The sequence below is a fragment of the Peromyscus leucopus genome, chromosome 9 (genome assembly GCF_004664715.2).
Source record: "Peromyscus leucopus breed LL Stock chromosome 9, UCI_PerLeu_2.1, whole genome shotgun sequence".
Lineage (NCBI taxonomy): Eukaryota > Metazoa > Chordata > Mammalia > Rodentia > Cricetidae > Peromyscus > Peromyscus leucopus.
Genome location: NC_051070.1, coordinates 71689804 through 71710010, shown reverse-complemented (window position 1 = coordinate 71710010; position 20207 = coordinate 71689804). Strand labels below are relative to the sequence as shown.

Genomic DNA, 20207 nt, shown 5'->3' with positions numbered 1-20207 from the left:
CCTCCCATTGAGTGAGCTATGAGTCCAATTCAGTGGTTGTTGGTTACCTCCAAGACAGAAGTGACACTATTGAAGATTTGGATGCTGGTCATTGTTGTGGCTCTTAGGTATTACAGCTGGATAGGAGTATTGACTGCTTTTTTTCCCTTGGGTGGTTTCAGAATATCTCTGGATACTATGAGAGTCCTTAGGCAATAGACTCCTAGGTCAGTTGTAGCTCATCCTTCCAAGTCCTATATCCAAAGTGTGTAATATTTTTAGGAATAGGGAATTATCATCAAATCTTTGATACAACTAAAGACAATAGCAATAGTCTATGTTGTTTTGGGAGTCCTGTCTTGGATTGTCCTGACCAAAAATTGAAAATTGAAAGGAGGTTTCTCATACCAGGTGTTATGATAAACAGTCTATGGCTCTAGGGGAGCATTATCACCCCAAGTGGAATAACATCATTTTGATTATTTATTTATTTATGTATACTCATATATATATATTATACATATACATACATATGTATATGTATAATGTAATTTGGGGCAAATAGAGAATAATATGATTGCCTATGACTTTTTCAAAGACTCTTAATGTTATTTATCCCTCCTCTCTCCCTCTGCCCCTACACTGATCTCTGTCCTCACTCCCCATTTAAAGCCCCCTTCACTCTTCCCATTTCCACTTCATAGAAACTGTGTCCTGCTATTGCTCTTTCTAGAGCTTCTTTTCCCCATACACTCTTAGACTCTGTTTACTGTCCTGGGGTTCATCTAGGTAATTCCCATTGGAGAACATTTCTATCGCACTGGTGGGTTTTGTGGGAATGGGGGTTGTCTTGTCTTTCATAATGCTTGTGTGTTTGTGATGTGGTGTAGGCATGTAGACTTCTTTCACTGTGTCTCATATTATAGCCTGCCTCTGTTGAGTAGAATTTGGTTTCTGTTTTTGCTATTGCTCAGATCAGGTTGGTTTCAGATCAGGTTTGAAGGGTTGGTAGGTCAATTCTTCCAATAGAGATACCCATTATTGATGGTGGGGATGAGAGTGATTCTAATTCAATGGCTATCAAGAAAGTATGTGAATACACCTCAGGTCTACGTTTGTGTGCTGGTGCAAAAGCTGTTCAAGTCCAGCTTTGCCTTGGTATGTGGGGATGACACACAGAGGTTCTTGGCAACTTACCACTCTAGGTTGGTATGAAGCTGTAGGTCCCAAAGTAGGCTTTCAGAGAGTGTGGGGAAGATGTGAGTGGATGGAGATCTGGAGCTCTGAACTGGCTGGGCTTGTGCACAGGAGGTATAACCATGGGTAGGCCTGGGAATGTGAAGATTGAGTGGGATATTGGGGATCTGGATCACTCACCTATTAGACTGGTTCACAGGAAATGTAACACAGCTAAATTCAACAATGTGGTCCTCACATGCATGAGCAGGGAGTTTGTGCTCTCACCTGGCTGAGCAGGTGCACAGTCTGTGTGAGCACAGCTAAGTTGGAAGAGTAAGGATGGCAGAGGAGGGCAGAATGTTTCCTAATAAGAGAAAAACGAACTAGATTTCTGCAGTTAGAAATCTGACCACAGGGTGGCAGTGCACATCAGCTGATGCACAGAAAAGACGTCCTAGTGAATTCTAAATGAACAGGTTTTTTCTTATTGGCTGGGCAAATAACTCAACATGTATGATTGTTATAACAACAAAAGGCCAATTGGAACTTGCTAGATATCTGACTAGCTAGAGATCGACCGAGCACCTACAACTGATCCCAGTGGGAAGCACAATGAAGACAACTGTTCATGCTTTGTTCATTTTCTTCTGGCTGCAGATAAATTGTGAGTTAAGGAGTGTAAGATGACTGGGTATGTTAGTGGGAGGTCTGTGGGTGTTCAGCAGAATGGTTTCATTTGGGTTTTCTCTATTTACTACAGGAAAAAGATAAGGAAGCATAATGACCTGACAACTTTTCTCCTTTCTCTCCATCTTTCTACACAGGGGAGAGCAGAGGAGAGAAGGTGGAGCAGCATCCTTCCACCCTGAGTGTCCAGGAGGGAGACAGCGCTGTCATCAACTGCACTTACACAGACAGCGCCTCAGTCTACTTCCCTTGGTATAAGCAAGAGCCTGGGAAGCATCCTCAGTTCATCGTTGACATCCGGTCAAATGTGGAAAGAAAGCAGAACCAAAGACTCACCCTTCTATTGGATAAGAAAGCCAAACACCTTTCCCTGCACATCACAGCCACCCAGCCTGCAGATTCAGCCATCTACTTCTGTGCAGCAGATACACACTGCTCCCCAGACACCTGCAGCCTGTCTTCAAACCTGACACCAGATCTTGAGTGGCACCCTTTTTGCTATGTCAGACATTCTAGGACAACATTTGTAACATTGTTTGAGAGTAGAGACTAATATACAGAAATTAAAAATACATATGGTAAGGCCCAAGATGACCTAGAAAGTTTAGGTTATATTCTTGATTTATCTTAATGGTTATTTAAAAATTCATATTTACTGTATATGTTAAGCATGTATTGTTCACTATAATATCTTGGTTTAAATAAACAGTGGAAAATGAACAGTTTGTTGAGTAGGTTCAGACAGCAACATCTGAAGTAAAGGGTAAGTTTTCCTCTCCTTTCTGTGTGAGCTGATTCTAGCATGTCCATGTGTATGGCAATCCAAAAGCTTTTGTATAACAGATTCTTACAGGAGTTGGTGATATTCTGTTTCAAAACCATGCTGTGGCCCCACTGTGCTTAATGATCAACCTGACAAGCAAGGCATTCCCACTGCTGCAGTAATGACCTAACGATTTGTAGGGGTGACCAACTAGTTTCTCCTGGGACTGAGGCCTGCTTTGTAGGAGGAGGAACATATGCAGCATGTCAATCTGTGCAAAAGTCTAAGGCTGTGAAATTATAAAAATAAAAAAGAATGAAGAAAGAAAATGCTGTTTTAGTAAATGATTCTACATCTTATATAGAAAAACAGTGTGAACAACACATTCTGAAGCAACTACAGAAGTTGTAAGTGAGGAAAATCCAAGTGGGCTCAACATTCATTTCCTTGAACTGCAAAAGACAACGTTTCTGAGCTAAAGACTGTCATTTACAGATTATATTTATAAGTTAAAAACAACAAGAATTAGGAAACAGATGTGGACAAAGGTGAGAAAGACTAGCTTTGTGAGATGACAAATTCTATCACTGAGGAAAAATGAGCAACACCAAATTAAAGAACACAGGACCTTCCACAGAAACATGGCAGCCACGAAAGCCAGACTCATGAGTAGAAGCTTTGACACTTGAAGGAAGAAGCTTCTGTGAAGACACTTATGTGAGTTGGATGCTTGGAATGCCCTCATCAGGTCTTCAAGGAAGAGTCACAAATGTCTCCCCAATCCCAAATGATAGTCAATTTTTGTGTTTTCTAGCAGCATGCACCACTGGTCACAACGACATTTACAGAAAAGGGTTAAGAAAAAGGTCATAGCCTATGTTTGATGTAGAGCATGGCACACCATGTGAATCCTGCATGCCAGTCACAACTGCTTCCTTTGTTGTGGTTGTTCTGTAAGTTAATATTTAGTGTTTCAAGACATCAATGACCTTCTAAGTAAATGGGTAGGACAAACCCATTATTTCAAATTTCTAGAAGGTCAAAAGAGCATATTTTAATCCATTTCATAATAACTTTAGGAAATTTAAAGATTTATTTATTTTATTTTATGCATATTTTGCCTGAATTTGTGTTTAGGTATCATGTGTGTGACTAGTGCTCATGGAGATCAGAAGAGAGAGTCAGTTTCCCTGGAACTGGAGTTACAGATGTTTGAGGACCACTATGTATGTTCTGAGAATCAAACCTAGGTATTTAGTGAGAGCTACAAGTGCTTTCAAAGTGCTGAGCCATCACTTTAGGCCTGCATAATATCTTAGTACAAATTCAAATAAGTGAATAGAAATTGGTAAAATCTACTTCTTGCCTTCAATTTATCCTATGGAAAAAACTAAAACAGAGAACCCATCAGTTGCTCTACTATAAAACTTTCATGTCATGTTGAATCCTAAGAATGAAAACATTGAATATATTAATGGCCATTGCTTATATCCTTTATATGGATTAAGGGCCACTTGACTTCTGACATGTGTCTTGCAAATGACGTTGAGGATAAGAGCCCATTTCTGACTTCCAGGAGGTATGCAAGAGACCCTGGTTTAGTTTCTGTCCACCAGGGGGAGACTTTCTTGACACAAGATCATTATCTTTGTGAATTATAAGCTTCCTAGGTTCATCATTTGTTGTCATTTCATCATTTCTTCATGTGAAGAGTCAAGAACATTACTTGGTGACACTAAAGATGAATATTTCCCTAGCTTTAGTGACAGCGATGCTACTGTTCATGCTTGGTAAGTGAAGTGACTTAGAATTCACACTTTTTCTTCTATGATGTCAGAAAAATATTTAATCATCTAAGAGCTTTGTCCTTAGTGAGACACAGATATCCTCTTCTTCCTCTAGGAAGGACCCATGGAGACTCAGTAACCCAGAAACAAGGTCAAGTGACTCTCTCAGAAGATGACTTTCTATTTATAAACTGCACTTATTCAACCACATCTTACCCAACTCTTTTCTGGTATGTCCAATACCCCGGAGAAGGTCCAGAGCTGCTTTTGAAAGTCGAAACAGCCAACAACAAGGGAAGCAGTAGAGGATTTGAAGCGACATATGATAAAGGATCCACTTCCTTCCACTTGCAGAAAGCCTCGGTCCAAGAGTCAGACTCGGCTGTGTACTACTGTGCTCTGGGTGACACAGTGTCACACACTGCAGGGGGAGCTGAGCACAAACTCTGAGAAGCAAAAGAAAGCCTGACTTCTGATCACCTGCCTTTCAGATGATTCTGTTTTCTACAGTCTGTGCAGTGTGCCCCAATATTTCTGCCTGATGAAAATCATAGAAATGGTCATAGCAGAACAAGAAGTAGATGTTACCACCGCTGGATCTCATAGGGGAAGCTGAAACCCTAGGACATCAGTGGTTCCTCATAGAGGGTCACAGTGATTTCACAGGAGAGCCATGGAAACAATGAAATGGTCAGTTGTCTTGATCTCCATGTACAAGTCACTGCCTTCACATTGTTGCATGTCAACTCTGGCCCAAGTTATTCACAGAAAGCTAAATATGCCAGAAAAGGTGGCATCTAGATATTATGTACATAATGCTATGGCAGGAGAGGCTATCAGAGGTCTACAGCCTTCCATACATCAAGATCTCTAATAAAGAAATATGGGTAGAAAATATTGAAAAAAGGGATGCTGGAGCAGGTTGGTGATCTTTAGAGTTTCAATATCACCCCTCTTCTATAAATCCAAACCCTAGTCTCATCCCAGCCCAGGAGCAGACTACCTGCTGTGGCCTCTCTTCCCTCTTTGCCCCCATTCCCAGAGCTCTAAGCTGATCTTGATGGCACACCTTGATTTCTTTACTACTGTGGATCTCCTCAACCCACCCCTCTTTTAGTCTATTTCCATGCCTAAGTGTCAGCACCCAGTACCAAGAAATTCGTTACATTTGGAACCTTAGGGGCTACACCTGGGAGAATATTAGCCTACCAGGCAACCCACAGCCACCTCCTAAGCTCTCCTAAGAACCAGAGAGGGCAACAGAAACGAAAGAACAGAGCATGCATCTAATAAAGACAACAGCAGATATCAGTACCAGGAAGTACAGTAATTCTAAACCTAGATGCCTAGATTCCAGTATTAAAAAAATCAATAAAAGCCAGATGGTATATCTCTGCTAAAGCCCAGAAACCCTACTGCAGTAGGCCCTGAGAATTTCAATATAGCTGAAACATAAGACAAGCACTTCAATATAGATGTTATGAATATATTAGAGGTCTTGAAAGTGGAAATGAATAAATCTCTTAAAGAAATCAATGAAAACACAAACAAGCAATGGGATGAAATGAGAAAAATATGTCAAGATTTGCAAGTGGAAATAGAATCAATAAAGAAAACAAATAGTGAGGGAAAAGTGGAAACCAAAAATTAGTAACTCATGCAGGAAGCTCAGAGGCAAGCCTGACCAAGAGATGATAAGAGATGGAAGAAAAAAAAATCTCAGCTAATGACAATATGAGAGATGACATGGATACCTTGGTCAAAGAATGTGTTAAATCTAAAACTATCTAGGCACAAAACATCTAGGCTACTTTGAAAAGACAAAATAATAGGTATAGAGGAATGGAGAGAAACCCAGGTCAAAGGCACAGAAAATATTTTAAACAATATCATAGAAGAAAATTCCCCCAATCCTAAAAAAGGAGATACCTATAAAGGTACATGGAGCATACAGAACAGTAAATAGACTGGACCAGGAAAGAAAGTCTCATGGAGCATGATTTCCAGAACAATTAATATCCAGAACAAAAAATAAATATTAGAAGGTACAAGGGAAAAAACCTAAATAACATATATATGCAGACATACTATAATAATACCTGTCTTCTCAATAGAGAGTCTAAAATCTAGAAGGCCCTGGGCAGACGTTCTGCAAATTCTAAGAGACCATAGTTGCCAGTCAGACTACTACATGCAGCAAAACTTTCAATCACCATAGGTGGAGTAAGACATTATGATAAACAAAATTGAACAGAATCAATCTACAAATCCAGACCTACAGATGCCACTGGAAGGAAAACTTCAACCTGAAGAGGATAATCACACCCATAAAAACATAAGGAATAAATAATGTCAGACCAGCAAATCAAAAGAATGGGAAAAGAGACCCATCACCACAACAAAAACAGGGAATCAACAAACACTGCTCATTGTTAACACTCAATATCAAATGGTCTAAATTTCTCATTAAAACAGTACCCATCCTTTTGCTGCGTCTAAGAAACACACCTTAGCATTAAGCATAGACATCACATTTGAGTAAAAGGACAGAAAAAGATGCTCCAAGCAAATGGACCTAAGAAGCAATCCAGTGTAATCATGTGAATATCTGACTAAACAGATCTCAAACCAAACCTAATCTGAAGAGATATGGAAGGATGCTACTACTCATCAAAGGAAATAGTAATTCTTTAAATCTATGCAACAAAATCAAGGATACTCAACTTAGTAAAATAAATATTGCTAAAACTTAAATCACATATTGACACACACACACTGTTAGTGAGAGATTTCAATATCCTACTCTCATCAATAGACAGGTTGATTCTCCAAACAAAAACTGAACAGAGAAATGCTAGATCTAACTGATGACTCATACCAAATGGACATAACAGATATTTAGAGAATATTTCACCCAAATACAAAAGAATATACTTTCTTTTCAGAACCTCATGGAACTTTCTCTGCAATTGACCATAGACTTGGACACAAAGCAAATCTCAACACACATAAGAAAGTTGAAATAACATCCTTTGTTCTTTCTCACAACCATGAATACCACTACTACCAGAAAGAACAGAGTTTACAAGCTCATGGAAACTGAACAAGTCACTACTAAATGAAAAATGGTCAAGGACAAAAATGAAAAACTTTTTGGACTTGAAGGACAATGAATACAGAACATGCCCACACCAATTGGACACAAGGAAGGTAGTTCTGAGGCAAGTTCATAGCACTTAGTCTCTATATAAGGAAAAGAATGGAGAGATCTTATACTAGCTACCTAACAACACATGGAAGTTCTGAATAACAAAAAGAAGAAATAACATCCAAAGATATAGATGACAAGAAATAACAAAACTTTGTTTTTGTTAGATAGTCTATGGCTCATGTGAGGAGGACTGTCAGTGTCAGCCCAAGTGGTCCAAGCTAATTTAAGATGTGTGTGTGTGTGTGTGTGTGTGTGTGTGTGTGTGTGTTGTTTGTGTGTGATTTTATTTTATTTTTTTATTTAAAAGATTTTTTCATTTTACATACCAATCACAGTTCCCCCTCCCTCCCCTTTTCCCATTATCCCCTCACCTTTCCCCTCACCTCACCCATCATCAACTTCTCTCCCATAGGGAGTCAGCAAAGCCTGGTACATTCAGTTGAGTCAGGACCAAAGCCCCTCACCCCTGTATTGAGGCTGAGCAAGATATCCCTCCATAGGGAATGGGCTTCAGAAAGTCAGTTCATGTACTAGGAATAAATCCTGGTCCTACTGCCAGCGGCCCCACAAACTGCCCAAGCCATACAACTGTCATCCACATTCAGAGTACCCAGTTTGGTCCCATTCACATTCCCAGCTGTCAGTTCAGAGTCATTGAGCTCTAACTAGCTTGGATCAGTTGTTCCTGTGGGTTTCACTATCATGACCTTGACTTTTTTGCTCTTATAATCCCATCTCTCTTTTTTTGACTGGGCTCAGGGTTCTCCGCCCAGTGCTTGGCTACAGATCTCTGCATCCACTTCCATCAGTTACTGGATGAAGGTTCTATGATGACAATTAGGGTAGTCATCAATCTGATTACAGGGGAAGGCCAGTTCAGGCACTCCACTATTGCTTGGAGTCTTAGCTGGGATTATCCTTGTGGATTCCTGGGAACTTTCCTAGCCCCAGGTTTCTCCCTAACCCCACGATGGCTTTCTCTATCAAGATATCTCTTTCCTTTCTTCCCCCCTCTCCTCCTCCCCCAACTTGACCATCCTGTTCCCTCTTACCTGCCTCTCCTTCCCACCTCCCTTTACCTGCCCGCAAGCTTCCTATTTACTCAGCAGTCTTATCTGTTTCCCTTCCTAGGGGGATCTATGCACGTCCCTCTTAGGATCCACCTTGTTACCTAGCTTCTCTGGGGTTGTGGATTGTAATCTGGTTATCTTTTGTGTACATCTGATATCCACTTATGAGTGAGTACATACCTATTGGTGAAATTATTAAGGTCACTCCATGTAGTTCAAAGGAAGATTTAACTTAAAAATGAAGGGATAGGTAGGTTGCAGGGTCTGGGGAAGGTGTATCGCAGTCCAGCAGTGTTCTGCGGAGTTCTGCTTGGTCAGCCTCCACTGTCTAGGGTACAGGAACAGAGAGAGCGCTGGCCCATCCAGATCTTGGGTCTCTTGGCGCCTCCCTTGGCCTCGCCTTGTAGGCGTGACAGTTGCCAAAGCCTCAATGGGGGTTGGAACTTCCAGATCAAAGCTGGAATGGCTACTCACTACACATACCATGTTTGTCTTTCTGAGTCTGGGTTACCTAACTCAGAATGTTTTTTTTTTCTAAGTTCATCCATTTGCCTGAAAATTTCATGATGTCATTGTTTTCTAGCACTTGAGTAATACTCCATTGCGTAAATGTACCACATTTTCTTCATACATTCTTTGGTTGAGGGGCATCTAGGTTGTTTCCAGATTCTGGCAACTATGAGTAATGCTACTATGAACATAGTTATGCAAGTGTCCTTGTGGAAATATGCCCTTGAGCATCCTTTGGGTATATGCCCAAGAGTGGTATTGCTGTATCATGAGGTAGGTTTCTTCCCAATTTTCTGAGAAATTGCCATACTGATTTGCACTCCCACCATCAATGGAGGAGTTTTCCCTTTGCTCTGAATCCTCTCCATCATAAGCTGTCATCAGTGTTTTTGATCTTAGCCATTCTAACAGGTGTAAGATGATATCTCAGTTGTTTTGATTTGCATTTCCCTGACAGCTAAGGATGTTGAGTAATTGTCTTTTGGCCATTTAAGATTTTTCTGTTGAGAATTCTCTGTTTAGCTCTGTAGCCCATTCTTTAATTAGATTATTTGGTATTTTGATGTCTAGTTTCTTGAGTTTTTTATATATTTTGGAGATCAGCCCTCTGTCAATGTGGGGTTGGTGAAGTTTTTTTTTTCTCATTTGTAGGTAGTCGTTTTGTCTTATTGACCATGTCCTTTGCCTTACAGAAGCTTCTCAGTTTCAGGAGGTCCCATTTATTAATTTTTGCTCTCAGTGTCTGTGCTACTGGTGTTATATTTATAAAGCGGTCTCCTGTGCCAGTGCATTCACGAGTACTTCCCACTTTCGCTTCTATCAGGTTCACTGTAACTGGCTTTATGTTGAGGTCTTTGATCCATTTGGACGTGAGTTTTGTGCATGACTATAGATATGAATTTATTTGCATTCTTCTACATGCTGCCATCCAGTTATGACAGCATCATTTGTTGAAAATGCTTTCTTTTTTTTCATTGTATATTTTCAGCTTCTTTGTCAAAAATCAGGTGTTTCAGGTGTATGGATATGTGTGTGTGTCTGATTTTAGGTGAACATAAAATAACATCAAACCTTGAGACTTTATTGAACATCCTGTATTCTATGTCTCTCCTCCTTCCTCCTTCTTCTGTATTGACTTCCCTTATTCTCACCCAATTAAGGCTCCCTCCTCTTTTTTCCATTCCCTCCTTCATATGATCTAGACCTCCTCTCACATGGTCCCTTTCTACTTTGCTGATGCCTGTAGTTTCTTGAGTTTATAACTCACACCTGGAGATTTTGAGTTGGGAACAACATGAAAGAGAACATGTGACATTTGTCTTTCTGGATCTGGGTTATTATTGAAAGGTGTCTATTGACTTCAGTCATTTTGTTGTGTGTTTACTATTTGTGTTCTTAGGCAGACTTCACACTTCTGTGATTATATCTTCATTTGTTTTCTTTCTGTAGTTTCTTGGCCTTGTTTATATATCTCTTCAGATGAAGTATTGCATCCAGTATCCTCTGTATGGATAGTCTCATGGACATGAATTCTTTTAGCCTATTTTAATTACAGATAGACTTTTTTCTTTTTCATCTATGGCAGATAGTTTGTCTGGGAACTGTAGTCTAGGTTGGCATGGAGATTCTTTTAGAACTTGGCAGCATTGCTCCAGTCTCTGCTAGCTTTCAAAGTTTCCATGGGAAATCTTATGCTGTTATGATGGATTTTCCTTTATATATAACTTCTATTTTTTTTTGCAGCTTTCTATACTCTTCCTTTGTTCTGTATGTTTTATGTTTTAACTATGATATTCTATGCGGAATATCTTTTATTGTCTTATATTAGGTATTTATGTAGGTCTTGTATCTATATGGGTTTTTCTTTTCTTAGTTAGTGAAGTTTTCTTCTATAATCTTTTTGAAGAGCTATTCTATGCCATTGACTTGAGATTCTTCTTTATCTATGCTAATAATCTGAATACACTATTTTTCAAATTTAATTATTGTTATTATTATGACTTTATGTGTATGTGCATTTTAGCTGCATATGTATCTGTATATCTCATTCTTGCCTGGTACCAGAAGAGGAAGTCAGATCCCCTAAAACTAATATTACAGTTGCTTGTGAGTCATCAGATGGGTGCTTAGAATTGAATCCATATCCTCTGGCACAGCAGTTAGTACACTTAACAATCAGGCCATCCCTACAGCTTCTAAATGTGACCTCCCTATGGTGTCCTACTGTCCTTGCATGTTCCTTTCTTATGTTTGAAAAAATTTTCATATTCATTCCTTTGTCTTTGAGCTCTGATATTCTATCTTCTATTCATCCATTCTACTTGTAAGGCTTCTTCCCAAGTTTTCTCATTAGTTTATTAAACTTTAATTCCATCTTCATTTCAGCTAGAGTTCTCATCAATATTTCTATATTTCATTAAATCTGGTTTTCAAATCCTAGATTTTCTTCATCATTTCACTTAGCCTTGTAGTCAAAATTTTTCTTGTGTCCTGCCCAGTCCACAGCCGCTCAGACCCAAGTAAATACACAGAGGCTTACATTAATTAAAACTTCTCAGCCATTAGCTCAGACTTACTACTGACTAACTCTTACACTTAAACTCAGCCCATTTTTGTTAATCTATGTGTCACCACGTTTTTCCGTGGCTTTACCTGTGTGCCATTGCATGCTGCTCCCTGGACATTGGGCTGGCATCTTCTGACTCAGCCTTCCTCTTCCCAGAATTCTCTTTGTTTATCCTGCCTATACTTCCTGCCTGGTTACTGGACAATTAGCATTTTATTTATCAACCAGTCAGAGCAACACATTCACAGCATACAGAGCAACATCACCCATCATTTCCCCTTTTCTTTCTATTTAAAAGGAAGGTTTTAACTTCAACACAGTAAAATTACATATAATAAAACAGTTATCAAGCAAGAATTACAGTTATAGTATCTAGCCTATTTGTATTTGGCAAAATTAATGAAAATATTTTATCATCTATTCTATACTTGTGAGTCTGAAGTTTTATATCTACCTTTTCTCTTAACATAACCAAGGAGAACCATAGTTATAACTATCTAGTCTTCAACTACATTAAAGACCCTAGAAGAATATAATATTATCTAAGTAAGCAGGAAGAGCATTGTAAGCAACTTCCAAAAATCTAGAATGACAGAGACAGCTGGCTACCTGGACAGTTACCCAAAGTTTGTCTGCAGTGTTAGGGCATCCATCTTCAGTCTATAGGCCTAGAGTCTCTCAGTCACTTTTCTCTGTGTTCTGTAGAATGCCTGGCAGTTTCTTCTACAAAGAAGGAACCTGAAGGACCATCTCTCCTTGCACAGTTCAGTGGTCACCTTGCTATGGGTCCTGCACGTCCAGTCGATACAGCAATTTTCAAGCAGTCCAGGCAAGAGCAGTTTCTTGCCCAAATGACTATTTTTGCCAAGAAGAAGATAAACTCCATACGGAGTGTCCTTGATTCCCATCTTTCTTTCTGAAGTAAATTGGTACTGCCAGGAGCAGATGTATCTTATTGTCTAGAAAGTCAAAGTTTTTAAAACATTTTAAGTGCCATATTCTGTAGGTCTTTGAAGTGTTTGAAGATTATCTACTTAATTGAAATATATTTCTGTATACCTAGAAAACTTAACTAACATGAGTAAAAGTTTGATTATCATAGATGAATAATTATTAATCTGCACTTCTCAACTATACACTACAATTTCAAATGAGTTGCACAATCATAATACATTAAACAAGAGTAGAAATACATATAAAGTATAACAAAATTAATGTAACACGAATCTTAAAGGGTATTATTAATAAAAACAAACACAGGGTCAAGTACTAGGGTGATTGCTGAAAGATCAGAGAAACAGAACAAGCCCCAGCTAAGTTAACCTCTATAACTTCTCAGCTGAACCTGTTTCCTCAAACTGGAAGTCTCTGAGTCCTCATCCAGAATGAGTCTCAGCTAAACTGTTGCTGAAAGCCTAAAAGTTTAAAGGGGCTCTAATTCCTGGTCCTCACACCTTATATGCCTTTCTGCTTTCTGCCATCACTTCCTGGGATTAAAGGTATGTGTCACCATGCCTGGCTGTTTCCAGTGTGCCTTTGAACTCACAGAGATACAGATGGATCTCTGCCTCCAGAGTGCTAGGATTAAAGGTGTGTGTTCCACTATTTTCTAGCCTCTATGTCTGTCTAGTGGCTGTTCTGTTCTCTGACCCCAGATAAATTTATTAGGGTGCATAATATATTGGGGGACACAATATCACCTCAATTAACTTTAAATTTGTATCAATAAACTAAAGTCTATACCAATGTAAAACATTTTAAACAAGTTGCTCCTTAAAAGTAGGTTCAACAATCTACCCTTTTATCCTATCATATCTATATCTTATATTTTCATACCATATCCCCCTTTGTTCTTTTAGAAAGATAGTGAATATTAACAAATAACAATTTGCATCCAACAACCTAAACAAAGACAAACATCATAATCCATTTTTTGGGATTGTGGGCATAATTTTCTAGGCTACTTCCTGCTGATAGAGGGTGCTGTAATCATATAGAGATCCTGAGAAATTTAAGAATTATAGTCAAGTCCTGACTGAAATAGTCTGTGAGACTGCATTGTGTGAGCCAGTTGCCTTGAAACTGTTCTGGATGTTGGATCATCTGGGCCATGGTGTCACTGGGGACCTTTCAGAGGCTCTTGGCTGGTCAAAACATATGAGCCTGGAAGCAATCCACAGGTTCTCATCTCCTGTGGAAACAAAAGCAGAACCTCTTTTCCAAAGCAACATATCCTTAGACATAAATTTTGAAACCAAGATATCTTTAAAATATACATATTGATTTAACTCAGCAGCTTTTACAATCAAATGTCTCTCTGTGGTTAAAAATCCCAAAGACAACATAATCCAGATTCTCTTTATAATATCCATCTTTTCATGGCTTATTTTTATATTTCCTTTACTGTCTCTTTAAAGACTTATTTTTTTTAAAAAAACTATTTCTTTATATAACTGTCTATATTCATTTTCTCCTCTCTTCCAAGCCTATGTACATTTTTGCACACACTGTAAACCATTTAAAGTCTTATTCCATTTGATTCTGTGTTATTGTGAATCTATTGCTTTAAGCTGCAGTGGTTAGTACTGAAGCAACAGCCTTGGCTGATGCCTCCACCCATTTCAACTTTTCAAAATGGCAGAGATAATTCACTGCCAGCTCTGGGAGCCATGCTGTCTGCTGACTCTGGGAGGCAATGGGTCTATGCTTCTATCAAAGCAGTGTGTAGCCCAGAAACACCTTTTCCCCCCTGTACTAGCAAAGGCTAAATCCACCATGCAGCGTAATGTGCTGCTTAGAGACGTCTCTGAGTACTGTGGCGGAAATCTGACATGCTGCAGGTCAAGCCTGCACTCCACAAACACACCATAGAGTAGTTCAAGCCTGCAGGCTGTGGCTGGCCTGAGAGAGACAACTAAGACAACTTAGCTCTGCCTTAGAATCTTTTTTAAAAAAAGCATTCTCAGGTTTTAGGTGGAAACTCTTATCCCATATTTTGGTGGCATTTGTAGTTGGAAGATTTTTTGTGTCCCACCTGGATTGCAGCTGCTCAGACTCAAGTAAGTACACAGAGGCTTATATTAATTAAAACTTCTTGGTCATTAGCTCAGGTTTACTACTGACTAATTCTTACACTTAAACTCAGCCCATTTCTGTTAATCTATATGTTGCCATGTTTTCTGTGTCTTTACCTGTGTGTCATTACATGCTGCTCCCTGGAAAGTGGGCTGGCATTTTCTGACTCAGCCTTCCTCTTCCTAGAATTCTCCTTGTCTGCTTATCCTGCCTATACTTCCTGCCTGGCTACTGGCCAATCAGCATTTTGTTTATCAATCAACCAGAGCCACACATTCATAGCATCACTCATCACAGCCTTATGTTTCATTTTCTTGAACATCACTCAAGCACTTGTTTCATTTAAGATTATTTTCTTTAAGCTCTTGGAGCTGCTTGTGTCATTTTTAAACTGCTTGATTCTTTAACAAATTTCATAATTGTTCTTTTAAGTTCTATGTTCTGAAGTTCATCTAGGTAATTCTGGATTAGGGAATGGAGAACATATTGTCTTGACCTTTCATATTATTTATGTTTTGTGACTAGACTTGAGCATGTAGACTTCTTTGACTGGTTGTGTGTTTTGTGATGATACAGTAGGCTGAGCTGGTACACAAGATTTGTCACCTGGATAAAACTCAGAGGTTGGCCATGATACATGTGGGACTCAGCAGTCTTGACTAGGTCACTGGTTGTAGACATGGGGTAGGCCTGGGGATTGGGGGAGGGTACAGGAAGAGTCAGGCATACTCAATACTGTGCTGGTGTGTAAGGACTGGGCTGGGCCTTGTAGGTTAGAGATCAATAGTAAGACTTTACATAAGAAGATTCTCCACCATGGCTCCAGTGAACAAGCTAGTAAGTAGAGAGGCCCCATTCTCCAGTTTCTGCTTGCTGAAAGAATCACAGATCTCTCATCTTAAGTTATATCAGTACAGGGTATCAGATTGTACACCTGTGGATCTCATTGAGACTTTTGTTTAAGGCCCCATCAAGGGAAGTCTCCCCTCTCTTACTGTGTTGTCAGCAACCAATGTTAGGATCCTTAGTTTTATTTTTTTATGGTTTACAGTTTAGCAATTGGGATTTCATCTGGCTCTGTTGTTTACTTTGGGACTCCCACACCTCTGCATATTGCTCCCCTCACCTGGCAGCCACACACTTGATGCTTTGTTTCAGGTTTACAGTGATGCAGAAAAGTGCTGTGTGTCTCTAATAGATCATCTTCCTGCTCTTCCATGAGAACATGTTAATCCAGTCTTACACATTTTATTGGAAGTCACTTACAGGGAGGTGTGTATCTTACAAAACTGTGCTTCAATTTTAGTTTCATGTTTCTTTTTGTACATTTCCCAAGGCCACTATGCTTGTTCTCTTTGTTCTTGTCTCTCCTGCATTAGATATTTTGAGACAAGGTCTCTCTGTATGTCTCAGGTAGGTCTCAAACTCACATTCTCTTGCTTTAGCCTCGCAGACTTGAATCACTTCTGGGATTATAATCATGCGACACTATAATTACCTCCTTTTGTTTTTGAGACAGGGTTTCTCTGTGTAGCTTTGTGCCTTTCCTGGGACTCACTTGGTAGCCCAGGCTGGCCTCAAACTCACAGAGATCCACCTGCCTCTGCCTCCCGAGTGCTGGGATTAAAGGCGTGCGCCGCCGCCACTGCCGCCACCACCCGGCCCAATTACCTCCTTTTTATAGTTTCACATGTACTGAGAAATGAATGTTATTATTGTCATGGACAATGCACTCTTGCAGAAACAGTTTGAGTCTGAGCATCTTTCCATCATTCTGTTTCCTTTGTACTTGTTGACTGTAAAGGAAGGGCATGATCAAACCAAGTTTTGTGTATGCTGATTCATGGCTCTTGAATAGGAAAAGGTCTTCAGTTACCAGCTCCTGCAAGGTCTCAAAGCCCATTGTGGGCAGAGTAGGAGGCACAGAGGTCCTTGTGCTCAGAGATACCACTAGAGGTAACATGGAGTGTGAAAAATACAGGGTTGTTCCTTCAAAGAAAGGAATGTATAATCTGTTATCTGCCCAGAGGGCTGGGAGCAGAAGTGGTGAATAGCCTGGTGACCTGTGTGCTATATGTGTGGCCAGAGTCTTCAGCAATTCACCCCTCCAAACCCATTCACACTTAGCATAAGTTTGTTTTTCTCAGCCAATATATTAAACTCATCTTTATGGAAGGTGTCCCATGTACTTTACAAAGAGTTTCAATGTTGTCACTTCCAATATTTATTTAGCTTACCTTGTGTCTCAAGGTGATTTATGTATGCTTTATGGTGCACCACACAGGATTGGGGTAGGGGAAGAGAGGAGGTTGGTGGGTGGGACTGAGAGGAGAGCAGAGAGGGAGGGAGGCAATAGTGATCAGGCTGGGAATATTTACTCAGTAAACTAATTAATTAATAAAAATAATTAAAAAGAGTTAATATTCATCAGAAACATTTTCACCAAATTTTGCTGCACTGAATTATGCCTAAAATATACTATTCATGATCAGGCTGCCAAAGTGTGAGCCAATATCTGGTCCTTACATGTGTTGATACAAACTGCCTTCTTGTCTCCACAGATCTTACTTACTCTGCCAGCTGTGGAGGTCTCACAGAGTCTGTGTCCTGACTTGTTTCTATGTGGACCCAGTTCAGTTCTGGCATAGATATTCCCCTGGTACACAAGCCTTCATGACTATGTTAGAAATGGTGAGTGGGAGAAAGTGACAATGTTAGGGAAGAAGAGAGACGGAAGAAAGCAGAGAAATGGGGGAGGGGAATCTGAATCAGAAAGAAGGAAGGTGAGAGAAACCAGATCTAGAACTTTCACAGATCATTCTCTACACAATAGGACTTCACTCAAGAAAAGAGAATAAAAAATTAGACAAATGAACAAGTTTCCTCAGTTTTATTTAGAGTTTAGGTACTGAACACAGCTCCATCTCTCCTGGTCCAATGCAAGCAGTGTTCTATTTAGACACAAACGTGCACCTGGTACAAAATTGAATGAATTCTAGACCTTTCTAGGCTCTGGCCAAGATAACCAGTCTGTCCAGGCCATCTGTAAACCTTGAAGATGGATTTGTATGAGGGTGTCTGGAGTAACAATAGTTAGAGCTATGCTGTATGAAAGAACCTCACTCAGATTTCCATGCAGACATTTCACAGGTGATTTTTCAGGGCAGGTGCCTGTCTGTGTGTGATATCTATGGAGGAAGATAACATGGGCTGAGTGTGCACACACGTGCTCACCTCACTCACCACCTGACTTGGAGCACATGTCTCTTAAAAACACCTACTGAGCTCTCAAGGACTTTACCTTTTCATGGTTAGGTTAGAAGAGTTTACAGCTTGAATATTTCTTTGGTCACTCTTATGAGCCCACAAGGTGGCAGTGTTTTCTTAGGGATCCTGAGCAAAGTGCTCAAGTGAAAGAGAAGCGGGGAAGGGGGAGGGGCAGGAAGAGGAGGAGGGGGTTCAGAAAGGGTTCTAGGAAAGGCTTGGTGCTGCTGAGGTGATGAAAGGAGTCACTTTTCTGATTGCTAACAAAGCTGCTTTTCATGTTTCCTTAAGCAGGAGATGTGGAAACTTTTGAATGTGAATATGAGTTTAGAGTTGAGAATCTGACTCTTCAGTGAAGAGGGAGGAAGAGAGAATGAAACCCTTGATTGTTTCTGTAGTGGTGCTGTGGCTTCAGTTAAACTGTAAGTTTGGGAATTCCTGTGGGATACCTGTGTGATATGTAAAGTTGTTGCTCACTAAAGCTGATGGTAGAAACACATATGTCAAATAGCCAAACGAATGGAAACACATGAACTATGAACCAAAGGCTGAGGGGCCCCCAACTGGATCAGGCCCTCTGAATAGGTGAGACAGTTGATTGGCTTGATCTGTTTGGGAGGCATCTAGGCAGTGGGACCGGGTCCTGTGCTCATTGCATGAGTTGGCTGTTTGAAACCTGGGACTTATGCAGGGATGCTTGTCTCAATCTGGGAGGAGGGGACTGGACCTGCCTGGACTGAGTCTACCAGTTTGATCTCAGTCCTCGGGGGAGGCTTTGCCCTGGAGGAGGTGGGAATGGGGGTTAGGCTGGGGGGAAGGGGAGGGGGCCAGGAAGGGGGAGAACAAGGGAATCTGTGGCTGTTATGTAGAGCTGAATGGTATTGTAAAAAAAAAAAAGAAAAAGAAACACATATGTCATAAATCTAGTTAGGGAGTGAGAGGCCTAAGAAAAGCTATTCTGGGGTGTCTACATCCACATGCATCCAGTCCTATTTGTCTGACCTTTGTCTTTCTGCACAGGGGTGAGCTGCCAGCAGAAGGTGCAACAGAACCCAGAATCTCTCAGTGTTCCAGAGGGAGCCATGACCTCTCTCAACTGTACTTACAGTGATCAAAATTCTCAGTACTTCTGGTGGTACAGACAGCATTCTGGAAAAAGCCCCAAGGCACTGATGTCCATCTTCTCCAATGGTGAGAAGGAAGAAGGCAGATTCACAGTTCACCTCAACAAAGCCAGCCGGCATGTTTCCCTGCACATCAGAGACTCCCAGCCCAGTGACTCAGCTGTCTACTTTTGTGCAGTGAGCACACAGTGCTCCTCAGGCACCTGCAGCCTGCACCCAAACCTACTGGGCCTGTCAAGGCTTTAGATAGAGCACAGATTACAGGCTGGGGAAATTCTGTTTCCATTCTATAGGCAATGGGAATTAAGAGGAAGAGTAGAGAGGGCTTGATTGATTGGGAAAGTATATTGACATTTTGAAAATAACCAGTCCTAAAGGGAAAGACACAGCACTGGTTTGGCTGAAAATAGTTTCCACTCTTCTCTTCTCTTATGTTGATGGTTCTACAAGAATTTACACACTCTTCATGTGGCTATGTTGACAAGTTGGAGGACATGCACATGGCAATGAGACTCACCTTATGCCATGTCATAAAGACCACCGTCACCTCTACAGCAGTGTGACTTGCTTGCTTTTTAAAAATCTTTTAATTAAAAACATTTGTTTTCTAGTTTTGAAAAACTTGCTTACAAAGTAGCACTTTTTACTATGGCAACTTCGTACATGTTTACATTTGGTTGACCCTTCCTCAAGCTAATTTCCTCTGCCGTTCCTGTACTCCTCATTATTACTGACACCTTCTTGCTGTCAATATCCCCCTTCCACTTCCATATCACATGTTCTATTATCTTCACACTCATCTTTCTTAATGCCTCCTTTTCTTTCTTTTTCTAACTTCCTGGCATCGACACACTCTCAGTCACATGAATACATACAGATAAAATTTAGAAGCTAAGGTTTGCATGTGTTTGTCTGTCTGAGGCTGGAATAACTCACTTAGTATAGAATTTTTCAACTTCATCCATTTTCATGCAAATTCTATCATTTAATTT

At 40.2% G+C, this 20207-nt stretch overlaps 3 gene segments (V, D, J or C); all 3 read left to right on the top strand.

The window, feature by feature from the left end:
• Window positions 1-1729: 1729 nt before the first annotated feature.
• LOC114682287 lies at window positions 1730-2398 on the top strand. The segment is given in 2 exon segments: window positions 1730-1822; window positions 1983-2398. Coding segments are annotated over 2 exon segments (468 nt in total).
• A 1910-nt stretch (window positions 2399-4308) lies between these two features.
• LOC114682288 lies at window positions 4309-4845 on the top strand. The segment is given in 2 exon segments: window positions 4309-4398; window positions 4511-4845. Coding segments are annotated over 2 exon segments (384 nt in total).
• A 13482-nt stretch (window positions 4846-18327) lies between these two features.
• Window positions 18328-19461, top strand: LOC114682289. The segment is given in 2 exon segments: window positions 18328-18513; window positions 19112-19461. Coding segments are annotated over 2 exon segments (399 nt in total).
• Window positions 19462-20207: the final 746 nt, after the last annotated feature.